The sequence below is a fragment of the Monodelphis domestica genome, chromosome 8, assembly GCF_027887165.1.
Source record: "Monodelphis domestica isolate mMonDom1 chromosome 8, mMonDom1.pri, whole genome shotgun sequence".
Taxonomy (NCBI): domain Eukaryota; kingdom Metazoa; phylum Chordata; class Mammalia; order Didelphimorphia; family Didelphidae; genus Monodelphis; species Monodelphis domestica.
The window spans coordinates 61,187,043-61,202,939 of record NC_077234.1 but is presented as its reverse complement, the minus strand read 5'-3'; the positions used below and the strand labels follow the sequence as shown (position 1 = coordinate 61,202,939).

General features: G+C 36.6%; 1 protein-coding gene across 1 annotated transcript in view; it reads right to left on the bottom strand.

Moving 5' to 3' along the window:
• Positions 1–15,897, bottom strand: part of COL4A4 (collagen type IV alpha 4 chain) — a 149,144-nt gene that overhangs the window by 116,728 nt on the left and 16,519 nt on the right. Inside the window, exons 3-4 of the mRNA XM_056808487.1 lie at positions 12,738–12,780; positions 7,646–7,723 (exon numbers count right to left, since the gene is read on the bottom strand). Of these exons, the coding sequence (XP_056664465.1) occupies positions 7,646–7,723; positions 12,738–12,780 (121 nt within the window). The remainder of the gene's footprint in view (positions 1–7,645; positions 7,724–12,737; positions 12,781–15,897) is intronic.

Here is a 15,897-nt window from a genome sequence, read left to right as displayed (position 1 = left end):
CAGGTATAGTGGGTGGAGATCTGGGTCTGGGGTCAGGAAGATCTGAATTCAAAACTAGCCTGAGATACTCACTAGCTGTGTGACTAAACAAGTCACTTAACTTCTGTCTGCCTCAGTTTTCTCAACTGTAAAATGGGGACAGGGGCAGTCAGGTAGAACAATGGATAGAGCTCCAAGTCTAGAGTGAGGAGGTCCTAGGTTCAAATGTGACCTCAGACGCATCCTACCTATGTGACCCTAGGCAAGTCACTTAATCCCCATTGCCTTGTCCTTACCACTCTTTTGCCTTAAAACAGATACTTAGTATCAATTCTAAGATAGAAGAGAAGATTTTAAAAATAAATTAATAAATAATAAAATGGTGATAATAAGAGTACATACCTCTGAAGCTTGTTGTGAAGATCAAATAAGGTAATAAGCACAGTACCCAGAACATAGCGTGCTAGATAAATACTATTATTATCACCACCACCATCATCATTGTTATTAGGAGTTCCCTACTGTAATTAAATCAAATATTCATCCAGATCCAAAAATTTTTTTTAAATGGTTTCAAAAATAAGATGCTGTCAGTTGAGCAACAATCACATGAGAAAATCCCATGGATATTATTAGATGTCACTCTTTGATGCTAGCATTCTACCTTTAGGTACCTTATATGCCCAGGAATCATCAATCGCTCTCCTTTAGGCATTTATTATGTGTTTATTCTAGCCTGGAAGTTCCATGAAAGCAAGGACCATTGATTATGGAAACCTTGTATTGCTCCCAGCACTTTGCCCAGTGCTGGTACTTAATGCATGTTTGTTGGGGGGAAATGAATGAAGTTCATTTGGAAGGATACAGAAAAGTGTAGATGTGGTCTCTGTTCTCCAAGGGCTTAGAACCCAGTAGAGTTCCTAAAAGTCCTAAAAAATGGAAGTGAAATAAAAGTAGAATGGGCGGATTCAAGGGGCAGTGGGCCTTGCATGAGTTGGTCTTTGTTAAGAAGCTAGATGGCCAGGAGTGGTGGCTTGGGGGAGGCATGAATTCTAGTTCTGAATTGTAGTAGTAGGACTAAAGCTAATTGAATGCCCACTCCAAGGTGCCAATATGGTGATTCTGCAAGGGAGTGGAGGACCACTTAGCTGTCTAAGAAAGAGAAAACTGGCCCAAGTGGGGGGAAAGATGAGACAAGTTAAAACTTCCATACTGACCATGCTAGGGAGTGGGCCAATGAGTGGCTGCTGTACTTCTAACTTCAGTAAGGCAGGGAGATCCGGTTTAAAAAAAAAATAGCTGGATGCCAGCTTCTTAGAAATACTGTTGGAAGTGATACCTGGTCAGGTGGGAATTGAATTAGACTGCCTCTAAGGTCCTTTACCGTCCTGAGTTTCTGTGACAACTTGATTCAACAAATTCAATTCGACATTGGTTGATTGACTATGATGAGGAAAACAGGTCTGCTCATTCTACTTTTGCTGAAAAGCCCCATTTGCCAATAAGGTGAGATGTGAACATCTTTAACCCAGTCTCCATTACAGCTCCTGAATAGAACACATACTAGTATAGTTCGAAAGTCTACGTGCCTGGTTACATTATTCACCAGGGCATCAATGCCAGACATTTTCCCATTGAACTGAGATTATTTACTTAACAAAAACCTTAAAGGAGGGGAAGGATATGAATCAGTTCTCTGGATATTTTTTTTCATCTAGACATTCCACATTCCTGCATTCACAAAGCAACTTTGAATGTCAGACTTTCTTTACTTCATTATTTCTTTACTAATTAAACACCTACTATGTACAGAACACCATATAGAGCAATAGAGAGATCCAAAGTCTATATAGGATACTGTGTTTGTCCTCCTGGAGCTCACAAGCTGGTAGAGGACAATCACAAACACACTGTAATACCTAAGTGCTATAATAAAGTACATATTAAATTACCATGTACAATTACAAGGGAGAAGGCTGAAGGGGTTTACTTTTCTGATGAAAGAAATGGGCAATTCAGTATTTCATCCTTTCCCTGGCTCACAGCTAAAGTTCTCTGCTCTAACTAGATTGGGTACAGGGCAACAAGGTAGCACAATAGACAGAGCACTAAACCTGGAGTTGGAAGGTCCTGGGTTCAAATCTAGACTTAGACATTTCCTAGCTGTGGGACCCTGGTTAAGTCACTTAACCCTGATTACCTAGCCCCTTGCTGCTCTTTTGTCCTAGAATTGATATTAATAGAGATGGTAAGAATTTAAAATAAAAAGCTAGGTAGTGTGCTACACCTTCACTCAATAGTTTGCTCATTAGTTGATTAGCTTATTAGTTAATTGTCAATTATAGTTGTCAATAGCTAATAGTTGATCAATGAAATTGATTAATAAATGACTTAAATAATGCTTATTGAGTGAAAATTATGTACAAAGGATTTCAAGGAGTACCATAGCATGTAAGACCTAAGTCAGAGCCTTCGAGGTGTATATGGTCTGACTGTCAGGATTAAGACATGAACTCATAAGAGGATAACTAAGACAAGAAGCAGTCTGTGATAAGTACCAAATAAATGAAATGGACACTGGTGTTTACAGGGATCCAAAGAGGGATAGATCCCAGGTTTCTAGCTGGCAAAGATTTTACATACTTGGCCAAGATTTTATCACAGAAGTTGGTTGCTTCTTACTAATATGTATTTAGGACTCTCTTTCTTTCTTTCTTTCTTTCTTTCTTTCTTTCTTTCTTTCTTTCTTTCTTTCTTTCTTTCTTTCTTTCTTTCTTTCTTTCTTTCTTTCTTTCTTTCTTTCTTTCTTTCTTTCTTCCTCCTCCCTCCCTCCCTCCCTTCTTCTTTCTTTCTTTCTTTCTTTCTTTCTTCCTTTCTTTCTTTCTTTCTTTCTTTCTTCCTTCCTTTCTTTCTTTCTTTCTTTCTTTCTTTCTTTCTTTCTTTCTTTCTTTCTTTCTTTCTTTCTTTCTTTCTTTCTTTCTTTCTTTCTTTCTTTCTTTCTTTCTTTCTTTCTTTCTTTCTTTCTTTCTTTCTTTCTTTCTTTCTTCCTTCCTTCCTTCCTTCCTCCCTCCCTCCCCCCCTCCCTTCCTTTCTTACTTCCTTCAAATGTGCTTGTTTGAATTTGGCAGTAGAATAACTACACAAAATCCTACTTTCTACAGGAAACTTTTCTGATTGTATATTAATTCTAATATTTCCACTGTTAGTTATTTTCTGTTCATCCTCTACATAGCTTATTTGCATATACTTGTTTTAAAGTTGTCTCCCCCTTTAGATTGTAAGCTCCTTAAGAGCAGGGATTGTCTTTTTGGCTTTCTTTGTATTCCTAGGGCTTAGCAGAGTGCCTGGGCACATTAAAATAAGGGCTTAATAAATGTCTACTGACTGAACAAGGGAATCCCTCCCATATTAGGAAGACTGAAGGGGATATACATATGATTTGAGAGGAGGAGGAGGAGGAGGAGAAAGGGCATTTCAAGCAAGGCAGAAAGGCACAAACATGGAAATGGAGAGAATGATTGGACTAACAAGAGGAAGATAAGTTAAAGATATATTGTGGAGTTTCAAATACCAGGTTGAGAAGTTAGCTTTGAACCATAACAGCAGGGAAGGGACCTGATTTGGGATGACAGAATCAAGATTCAAAGAGATCTTGATAAGCTACAACAGTAAAATCTAATGAGATAAAAGTTAATGAGGATAGCACAGGTTAGAAAATTGTTAGATATTGAGGATAAAGATAGTATGATAAGGGAGTGATTTATCCAAAAATGTTGCCAATGGGAGATGATAGTGAACATTTAGCTTAAAAGGAATGAAACAGGACCACCATAAAAACTAATGTGATTGATTTTAGGATTAAGGACTGTGTCTTTGATGGGGCACCCCCTTCTATCAATGAAAGTCAGTACTGAGGAGAATTTATTGTAGTTTTTTTATTAATATCATTCCTAATATTTCCCTTTCTATCCAAAGGATATCCTTGACAGCACAAACTTCTCCCTTACCATTCTTGGGTAGTTCTAGGGATGTCTTACATACCTTCTCTTATTAAGATAGTTTTAGCATTTAATCAAGTTAGGGTGGACTCCACCCTGGGAATCTGAGTTCCATTTACTCTGTAAACAAAACTACCCTGGGCTAGCTAGGACTACTAAAATACCCTTGTTTCATCCTTAAATTATGAGGCATTTGGGATTATAGAGGAGAGAATGATCAGGTTGAGGCTGATTATCTTGCTTGGACGACCAGAGGGGACATGCCTCACTCTTCATAAGATTCCCTTCTCATTTCCATTTCTGAACCCATAAAAATTGCTCAGTACTCAGGTGCATAGTTCTGCCCCAGGCTTGCTATAATCTCAATTAAAGATGCCCTCTTTAATTTAGACATGAGTTAGGTAGATTTCAGAACTCAGCAGTATCTCCTTTACAACTTTAGTGTTAAAGAGTTTTCTAGAGCATTAAGAGATTAAATGTCTTGCCCAGCATCATCCAGTGAATGATGAACTGAATTTGTTGAATTGAGTTGTCATAGAATCTCAGAACTGAAATGACCTGCCTCTTGTAGGACTGGAACTCTGTGACAGTAGGGCTAACTTTCGACCCACTAAGCCATGTTGGTTCTTGCCCACTGCATCTGTATTAATCTTAGGATGAATTAAAAGAGATACTCTATCAAAAAAGAAGAAAAATAATGATTCTATTTCACCATCAGTGAAACAGCAAAAACATATATACATACAGAAGAGAGCAGAAAGACTTTCAAAAGGGAACACAGACAAGCAAGTCATTGTTAGAACTACCATGTTAAATTTAATATATATTTAAAAAAAAACCTGAGCTGGAGAAAACAGAAAATTACTTTGTTATTTATGCAGTCCTCTTTCTCTATTTTTCCTTGTTCAAAAATATAAATATTCATTACTGTTAATGTTAGTCAAAGAGGAAGAAGCAGAAGAAGAAGAAGAAGAAAGAAAGAAAGAAAGAAAGAAAGAAAGAAAGAAAGAAAGAAAGAAAGAAAGAAAGAAAGAAAGAAAGAAAGAAAGAAAGAAAGAAAGAAAGAAAGAAAGAAAGAAAGAAAGAAAGAAAGAAAGAAGAAGGAAGGAAGGAAGGAAGGAAGGAAGGAAGGAAGGAAGGAAGGAAGGAAGGAAGGAAGGAAGGAAGGAAGGAAGGAAGGAAGGAAGGAAGGAAGGAAGAAGAAGAAAGAAGAAGAAGAAGTAGTAGTTTTTTAAAAGAATGTATCCTATCCAGGAATAAGGAGGTGACTACCCCACTGTACTCTTCTCAGGTCAGACCACATTGGAAGAATGCACTTTGAGCACCACATTTTAGTAAGGATATTGCTAATATGGAGAATGTGCACAAGATGGCAACCACCATGGTGGAAAGGATTTAAAATTCATCCTATCTGAGAAACTGGTTGAAGCAACTGGGGAACATTTAAATTGGAGAAGTTAATATAAGGGAGACTTGATAGCTGTCTTCATCAGCACTGTCATGTGCAAGGGGAATTATTTATTCTCCTAGGCTCCAAAGGTTAGAACTAAGAGAAATGGATTGCCATTGTAGAAAGAAAGACTTAGTTTTGATGTAAGCAGAAACTTTCTAATAATTAAAGATATCCAAAAGTCAAAGAGGCCACCCTCAGGTAGTAGTGATTTTACCTGCACGTGATAGCTTTAAGCAAGATTTCAAAGGTAAAATTCTGACAGATGCCAGCTGAACTAGATGACTCATCATCCTTTACTACTCTGAAATTTGGTAGTTTGTGATTTCATGATTATCTCCTGGATTTTGTATTTAGGGCCTTAATTCAGGCTAATACTAATTTCAGTCTATAGCCCAAACATGTGGTGAGTTTGATTCACTCACTTCCTATTCAGACACTAGGGCCTCAGTACCCTATATCTCTATTATACTTTATGGTTTCTGAAGGACTTTTAACAGACATGACCTCATTTAATCCTTCTAAAAATCTCCTGAGCTAGCAGAGCAAGTATTAAGATCTCCATTCAGCTGATAAGGAAATTGACTTTAAAAGGTTGATTTGCTGCAGGTCATGAGACTAGGGAGGACTAAGAACTCTGATTCCACATTGTTTTGCTTGCCTTTGTCCCCTTCTGAACTTCTTTCTGCTCTCTTCTGAATATATTTTGGTCTAATTCTCCTCCCACTACACACTCAAAGTAGCTTGATCTGTGTTCAGAAAAACTTGCCTGATTTGAGAGTAAATAAATGAAAGGAGGTCAAGGAACACTTCTGCCAAGCCAGTGGGCTTTGGTACAGTAAAATTAACCCTTAAAGACCTTCATTCTTACTCAGTGCTTAATATGTGCAAGACCGTAAAGTTACAAAAAACACAGTCCTTCACTTGAAGGATCTCTTTTCTTAAGTCCTAATTCACTAATCTTTACTGAATTTTAGTTCGTAAACAACCATGTACATTCCACACAGGACTAACAACATAGGAAAGTCAGACTTCAAAAGAAGGGGCGTGATTTGATTCAAAGAATTGTCCAGAGCTTTTTAGAACACACTTTCTTATAAGACTGTGGAGTGTTTTTGTTTTTTATTGTTCCAGCCTAGTTGGAACAACAGAGAGATTAGGCCCTCCCTGAAATTCCAGAGCCTCATCTCATAAAACAACATTCATTGAGTTTTTTAAAAAGACTTTGTAATTAAAAGGGGGGGGGGGGGAGCATGCAGAGAACAGAAACTTTTTCCCAAGATATTTCTTTCCATTTCTTTCTCCCATAATATATTCTGTATCAGAATTTTCAAAGTTTAAGCTGAACAAGGGAGCCTTTAGGAGAATAACTGGGACCATCCAGCCCAAGTATATGATGGTACAGTATAAAGCGCAATGTAAAACCTTGTGGGTTTACTGTGATTTTTAGTGTGGTTTTTCATGAAGTCATATTCCAAACTTCCTTCTTCACTGGCAGAAATAGATATAATAAGGGTGATAGAAGTAAGGCTATATTTAGGCCCCTTACAATAAGAAACTCATTTCTTTCATTTCCTCTGAAAGAAAGAAAAGAAAAAAGAAAGAAACCTTTCTTTCATTTCCTCTGATTGATATTCTTCAATGGAAATTAGATTAAGACTATGTTATTTGTTCTCAGGTATGAATCAATCTTATACATTATAACTTTTTTTTTTCAAATAAAAATAATGTAAAAAACTAGAAGTCCATTTTTATTGCCCTTGATCTATATTTTAAAATTTCCATATAAATCAAATTCATGAAAGATTGGTGAAATATTCCCCCACTAGAACATAAGGTCCTTGAGGACAGGGACTATCTTTCTGTTTGTATTTATGTTCTCTTACAAAGGAGACATATATATATATGTATACATATATACACATATATATGTATATATGTGTGTGAATTTATATTCCTTTATGGTAAGCACTTATTAACTTTACTTATAAGATGTATTCTGTGGCCACCCAGACTTTTTGGCTTGTTGTGCCTGCCTGCATAGTATTCTGATTATAATGGAAAGTGCACTTCAAGATGGGATGAACTTCCATTATTAAAGTTTTAATAAAAGTCATATATTTCCCATATTTTCCAGGAACTGGGAATCACCTGGTTATCAAGTTCAATGTTTCAGAATGGCATTTACTTTATTCAGGATAATTGTTTGATCACTTACCCGAGAACCTTTTTCAGGAAAACACTGACAGAGTGAACAATCTCGTCCTCCACAAGGACCAGAGTACTTCTTTTCACCCTGAAAGTTAAAAAGAAAAGTAGTTTAGCAATCAGACAATTTACTTTGGAATGGAAGAACATGAAACTATTCAGTCTAACTTACTGGATTACCCACTCTTCTTCATGAGATAATATTTATAAGGCACTTAGCAGATCTTAAAGAACTATTTAAATAGTGGTTGTTAGTAGAAATAGCAGTAGCAGTAATAGCAATAGTAGAAGCAGCAGTAGCAGTAGCAGTAGCAGTAGTAGTAGTAGTAGTAGTAGTAATAGTAATAGTAGTAGTAGTAGTGGTGGTGGTGGTAGTAGTAGTAGTTGTAGTTGTAGTAGTAGTAGTAGTGGTGGTGGTGGTGGTAGTAGTAGTAGTAGTTGTAGTTGTAGTAGTAGTAGTAGTGGTAGTAGTAGTAGTAGTAGTAGTAGTAGTAGTAGTAGTAGTAGTAGTAGTAGTAGTAGTAGAGGTTGTGGTGGTGGTGGTGGTAATAGTGGTGGGAGGGATGGTATTAGATCATTTGATCCTCACAATAGCTATGGAAGATAAAAGCTATTATTATATCCAGTTTATAGATGAGGGAATTAAGACAAATAGAGGTTAAATGACTTGCCCAGTGTCACACAACAAGTACATGCTGGGGTCATATTTGAACTCAGGTCGTCCCAACTCCATCATTATTCTATCCACTGTGCCATCTAGTTGCAATGTACGAAGAAGAGTGAGTAATCCATTTTGGTTGGAGTGTGGAATAAGTAAGAGATGGTAATGCTTAATAAGTCTGGGGTGAAATTATAAAGGACTTCAAATGCTAAAAAGAGGAGTTAGAATTTTATCCAGCAGGCAATTGGGAACTTTTAGAGTTTATTGAGGAGGGAAGCAAAATATTCAAATTTGTGCTAGAGAAAATAATTTTGACTTTGTTGTGAAGGGGGATAGACCAGAGAGGAAAGTTACTTGAGGAATGAACAAGTACAATAATCCAGGATAGGAAGAGGTGAGCAGAGACCTAAGACATTTAATTTGGGGCAAGGAAAGGTTGTAATAAGATGGAAATTATCAGCTAGGGAAAGCTGCTATAGGCTCCTGGCCATCAAAAGTATAACTGAGATCCATCCTACTTGTAGATTGAGTTCTATAGCCACACAAGTAATACTGTTGTTTGAAAGGCCTGGGGAAAATTCTTCCTGTTCCCTCATTGCCACAGATATCTTTCCCTCTCCTGTCTCTCACTGATGCCTCATTTCTATTACATTATAAATTCTGTCTTTGGGTGTAAGACCTGCTCCATGTCAAAATGCAAAAACAAGACATGGAGATAGCATTTTAAATTATTAGGAGTGGGAATAAGTTAATCACCTCCTTTCCCATAGGACAGCTAACCAAAGCTTTGATGTAGTCAAGAGAGAAATCTATAGCTTCAGATTGTAAGGGTAAGATATAAAAACACTGGCAGTATGCTCAAAAAAATGGTTCTAGGCTTTCATCGCGGGTCTCATCTACTGCTACCACCCAAGGAATTAAATAGGATCCTTCTCTTTAGATGCTAACCTTGGGACTCCAACTGTGTCCTAAACATCTACTTAGTACTTCCCTTCCATAGTGAGTAAACAGAATATCACAAGCTCAGTCAACCGTTAAGAGTACAAGACTTAGCTTCAACCATTAAAAGTACAAGACTTCATTTGCTTTTCTGAGAGGACTGTCAAGGAAGCCATAGGTAGGTGGACAAATTCCAGATAGATTTTAGTACCAGGATTCCGTTTTGTCCTGCTTAACTTACCCCTGGTTTGGCTTCTATTCTAATTTTCTTTAGCATCACCTCCATAATAGGCAAGTTCTCATCCGCATGCATTAAAAGAAGCAAGGTGGCTTGGTGGCTAGTTTTCCAGCCACAACTCTGGAGATCAAACTAAACTATTTCCCCTAGAGCAGTGTGAGATCTCTCCAGGGTTCTGCGCTCTCCTGGTCCCAGGTCCCTTCCACCCACCTACCAACCTATCTGCTACAGACATACACACAACTACAAGATACTCCAACTTTCAACAATTTCTTTCATTACACATTTTCTCTTCCTTACCTCGGTAGTGAAACCATTTGACCCATTCCTGCTCACCTCCAGGGAAAGCAGTTTACTAAATACATATTTACATTAAGAAGCCAAAAGAATATACACAAATTAGCTGCCTTGTAGCTCAAAGGAAATATGCATACATTCAAAGAGGTATACATCTCAGAAGCCTGGTATGGGAGGTACTGGGTAAGTATCATGAGTGTGAAGATAATAAAAAGAATGGAAAGAAAACCCTCTGACCACAGAATTCAGAGTCTAAACCATTTCTGTCTCAGGATCATTCTTGATTAAAATATTAGGATAAAACGATCTCTTGATCTCTTTTTTAAATTTTTTTAAGGTTCCTGTTTTGAAACGTAAGGCTCTGTTAAAATATTGTGGAAAAGGGGGCAGCTAGGTAGCTCAGTGGATTGAGAGTCAGGCCTAGAGACAGGAGGTCCTAGGTTCAAATCTGGCCTCAGACACTTCCCAGCTGTGTGACCCTGGGCAAGTCACTTGACCCCCATTGCCTAGCCCTTACCACTCTTCTGCCTTGGAGCCAATACACAGTATTGACTCCAAGATGGAAGGTAAGGGTTAAAGAAATTTTTTTAAATATTGTGGAAAGGACACTACATTGGGAGGACAAGAAAGGAGAAAAAGGAATCAGAAGATACAAATCCTAGCCTCCATTCTGCCAAACATTAAATTGTGATTTTGTGCAAATTACATCATTGGTAGTATGAAAGAGCATTGAATTTGTCTTCAGAGGGCTTGGATTTGTTACCCAGGTTCTGACACTTCTGTCTTAGAATAGATACTAAGTTTTGGTTCCAAGGCCAAAGAGCGGTAAGGGCTAGTCAATGGGGGTTAAGTGACTTGCCCAGGGTCACACAGATAGGAAGTGTCTGAGGCCATATTTGAACCCCCAGACCTCCTGTCTTTAGACCTGGCTCTCTATCCACTCAGCCATCCAGCTGATCTATTTTGCCAGTTTATAACTGTACAATCATTTTACCATTCATTGTCATCCTCATTCAATTTTTTTATGAAAAGATTCTTACAAAATTGGTTGAACAGCAAGCTTAGATAGAGTAAGTGCCATTTTGAAACATTAAAATTAACCAATGGAGGTGGGGGATGGAACTAAGTGATCTCTGAGGTCCCTCTTAGCTCTAAAACAATGATCCTATGATCTCTGTACTTCATTTTACTCATTAGAACACAAGATTTTAAATGGATCACTTCTAAATCCCTTCTAGTCATGCCATTCCTTAGTTTCTGTTATTTGCTCAATATGAGCTCTGAAACAATGCCATATATCCATTTCATTGTCTCTGTCCATACTTCTTTCAATGGGAAAAATGTCTTTGAAGATTATGTAGAAAACCCTCAAATTAAATAATATTTGGCAATGCTACATATTTAAACAAACTCTGTATGCCCAAAGTATCTAAGTGAAGAGGTTTATACATTTAGATCATTTAAATAACAATGTATTTCCCCAAACAAATGCCTGAAAGTTCCAAGTAACTTGTTATCTTCAAATGCAGAAACATTGAGTTCAAAGCCAGTAGAAACTCATGATAAGGTTAAAAAAAAAACAAATACTTCCAGCCAAACCAGGACTGCAAACAAGCATGTCGGTAACCTGAACACCTGGGTCATTTGAGGTTGGGATACTGTTCAGTGAAATCTCTAGGAAGACAATGGATATACACGCACCTCGATTGTACTGTAAGTGTGTTTCTTTCTACTTCCATTCTCAACAAAAGATTTGTGGTCATTTTTTTTTACTACATCTCAAGGAAGTGGCTACTTAAAGGATCAGTTGTTGCTGTTCAGTTGTTTCAGTAACATCTAACTCTGTGGCCCTACTTGGGATTTTCTTGGCAATGAACTGGAGTGGTCTGTCATTTCTATCTGCATTTCATTTTACAGATGAGGAAACTGAGGCAAATAGGGTTAAGTCATTTCATCTTGTTTGCCTCTGTTTCTTCACGAGTAAAATAAGCTGGAGAAAAAAATGACAAACCCCTCCATTATCTGCCAAGAAAATCCCAAATGGGATCACAAGGAATTGGACAGGGCTAAATGATCCAACATTAAAACAACCAAATATTGTTATGGTTACCTTGGTTGTATTAGAAGTCCAAGAAAAAGTCATTCTAGACCTTCCTTTATATTCAATCCCCAAGGTTACTTACTAACTTGTCCCATATTGGTATCGTTCTTTCTCAAAATCTGGTTTTTGTGCCATGTTTCTCCCTTCTCATTTTGTGACATTATTGGATGTCAAGAGGTACTGGGAGGAACTAAATTTTGGCCAAGGAGTTATAGTCATTGGTTGCAAAGGCAGTGGGAATGGAAGCCTTGTGAATTTGATTCATGAGATAAAGGAGAAAAGGGAAAAGGAGAGCAAGGGGGGAAATGGAATAAGAAGAAAATGGGCAAATTATAGTACAGTGAATATGTATGATTTAGAAATTTCAAAGTGCTCTTACATCTGTTAACTTCATTTATAATCTATTGGGTCCAATTCAATGACTTCATCTGGTTGAACATCCTCTTTTTACAGTTAAATCAAATGATCCTCAGGAGTGACTCACTCAAGGTCATACAGCTCATTTTAGTAACACCATTGCAGGTACAATCCAGTTTGTCACCTTCTTGGCATTAGATCAAATTGCCATTCAAAATTACCATGTGAGATGGATTAGGTAGTTATTGCCATTCCCGTTTTACAGGTGAAGAAGTGCCAATATAGAAATATTAATTTCCTCAACATCATATAGCATTTGGTGGAAGATTGGGAATAGAACCGAGGTCTCTTGATTCTTAGTAAAAAGTGTTCCCCACTACTTAACAATGGAAAGAGGATAAAGGGAGTAAACTTGTGTTTTATTTGGTTTCCTTATTATTTTGTGAAATTTACAAAAATGTGTGCATAGAATCAAAAGTCTGAGAATAATGTCCAATTGATGTACTTACCCCATAAACTTGTTGTATAGAAAAGAGAATAATTACAATCGACCTGATGAAAAGAAAAATCCAGTTTAGTTTAAATTGTTCACTCTGGAGAAAAACAAAATAGAAATGAATAATGGAGGTGAATTTATAAGAGCTTTTCCTAATCTCTAATAGATGAATTGCTAACTATCAAGATACAGTAGAAGAAAGAGAAAACTCCCAGAGTTGGTTGTCTATCACTCACTACCTCCATCCATCTTATTTCCTCTTTTCAAGCAACTATCAGTGACTTCTTCTCCTTCTGTTATGGGTTCAGCATTTTCCTAGGTGCTGTAGACCCTACAGAAAGTAAAGGATACATTCTCTATTCTCAGCGAGCTTATGGTTGTGTTTGGAAAACCAGACAAACAGACATGAAAAACTGGTGAATTAATGAAACACAATAGCTATCTAAGTGCTAAGATATATGGGTCAGCCCTTTAAATATGTCTGAAGGGTAGATGATGTAAGCTAATGTAGCAAGAAAAAGCTTGTTACAGAAGTGGAGGGGGTGGTGTGGAGGTAGATTAGGCTAGATTTTAAAAGAATAAATAGGAGAGAAAGGGGATGACATTTCAGGAAAGGGAAAAAAGCATAGTGAAAGAAAAAGACTTGAAATCCAATAGGGAAGATGAGATGGTTTATTAGATAATGAGGAATTACTGTAAGTTTTGAGTAGAAGGTTGACATGATAAAAAGCAGAATATCATATATTTTTGTTATAAAATATTACCATGATATAAGAAAAGATGACTTTGAAGATTTCAAAGAAGCATGAGACTTGCATGAACTGATGCAGAGTGAAATCAACAGAAACCAGAAAACAATTAAAATAATGATTAAGCAAAGTAAAGAGAAAGAAAAAAAGAAGAAACTAGAAACTGAATATAATGATCAAGCTTTGTCCCAAAGAAGAGTGGAGAAAAAACTGCCCATTTCCTCTTGGTATAGGTAGATATTGTACAAATATGATACATTCCCTATATTATCAAGCTAAGTGATATATTGATTGATTTTGCTGAACTTTTATTGTCTTTCTCTTTTTTGACCTTTTTTTACAAAGGATGACTTACTGGGGTAGGAGTAGAGTACAAGGGATATTTTTAAAAATAAAAGTGATGAAAAATAAATAAGCAATAAAATAATAAAATGATTTCAAAATATTATACATTTAAATACAGGTTTTTGGTTCCCAAAATGCTTTCACTCCCAAAATATCATTTCTCTGAGAAAAATATTTTAGTTACGTAGTCTAGGTATTATTCCTATTTTAGATATGAAGAAATTGAGGTATAGAATTATATGATCATAAAGTTAGAGCTGAATGGGCCCTGAGAATTCAGGTAGTTTAACCCTTTTACTTCATAAATGAGATAATAAAAGTTCAGAATTTGCCCTAAGTCCCAAACTTAATAATTGGCATAACTGAGATTTGTAACCACATTTTCTCTATGTGAAAGGGGGCAGCTATGTAGCACAGTGGATGGAGAACCAGGCCAGGAGGAGAGGATTTGGGTTCAAATTTGGCCTCAGGCACTTCCTAGTTGTGTGACCTTGGGCAAGCTATTTAACCTCAACTGCCTAGTCCTTGTTGCTCTTCTGTCTTATAACTGATACTAAAAAAGAAGATAACGGAAAGAAGGAAGGAAGGAAGGAAGGAAGGAAGGAAGGAAGGAAGGAAGGAAGGAAGGAAGGAAGGAAGGAAGGAAGGAAGGAAGGAAGGAAGGAAGGAAGTAGGGAGGGAGGGAGGGAAGGAGGGAAGGAAAGAAGGAAGGAAGGAAGGAAGGAAGGAAGGAAGGAAGGAAGGAAGGAGGGGGGAAACAGAGAGAAAAAGAAAAAAGTAAAGAAAAGAAAAGAAAAAGAAACTATATTATCTGACTATAAAACCAAAGTTTTAATATGGTTTCTTAAGTGACCTATTCAAGGATTCCCTCTTTTTTTGCCCAATCATTTTTTCTCTCTCCTCCACAGTCTTTTGTATTAAATAAACATTCTTTCTCAACTCAATGCAATCTCCACACTCTATTCCATCCCTGAGTTGCTGATAAGCTCAATTTAAATATACAAAATCAAAGGAGAATCTTACCTGCGCTTCTATCTGAAAATCATGGCTCATATGTTGAAAAACTAGGGATCTAGTAGAGGACCATATTTTTTTGTTAATGGTTTATTATTTAGATGCATTCTTTATAGGGAGGATTTTCTTCTTTATAAAAGCTTGTAATTTTATAAAATATTGTAGTTTTACACCTGGTTAATTTGAAAGACGTGAAAATTCACAAAAGACAAATTTCCATTGTCCTCTCTCTACCAGCAAATTAAAGCACAAACATTGGAGGTATGAGCAGAGAATGTGATGTTTCAATATTTAAGAGTGAACTTGGAACACAGATTTGTAAATTACTACTCTGTTTGCTTTTATCCATTGCTAACTATTGCATGAGCATACTTTTGTATAACATTTAGTTTTTATATACATTATCTCATTCAATCCTCACACAAAAAAAGAAAAAAAACCCATGAGATAACAGGGCACTTATCTACTGGTGAAAAAATGAAATCTCTGAGAGGAAATGACTTGCCCAAGTCATGCAGTCAAGCGAAGGCAGATTTAGAAAACATCTTCTCATTAGTCTTATGTCATATTAATGAAACCAAAATGTTTCTAAATAGATGATGCAGAGGATTGAGAGTCAAGCCTAGAGACAAGAAGTCCTGAGTTCCAATCTGAACTCAGACACTTCCTAACTGTGTGACCCTGGGCAAGTCACAACCTCTATTGTCTAACTCTTACCATCCTTCTGCCTTAAATGAATGAATATTTGTTGATTGACTAAGTGATTTGTGAGGTAATGAATTCCAGCAGTGTTAAAATAAAACAAAACTGAAGAGATCATTTGGTGTGCATCTTGTGGAGAAGATTTATGAACTGGGCAGGAGATCCTAGATGACATTTAAAATCTTTTCTAAGTTATGTTTATTTAGTTCTTTCAAAGGAACTCTCCTAACACTCTAGCAAAATTGTGTGATTTTCACAATTACAATTACAATTTTCACAATTACAAAATCACAATTACAATCAATTTTTAACTTTTAATAATTATTTAACTTTCAAAATATATTGTGTTGTTGGTCAAAGGTT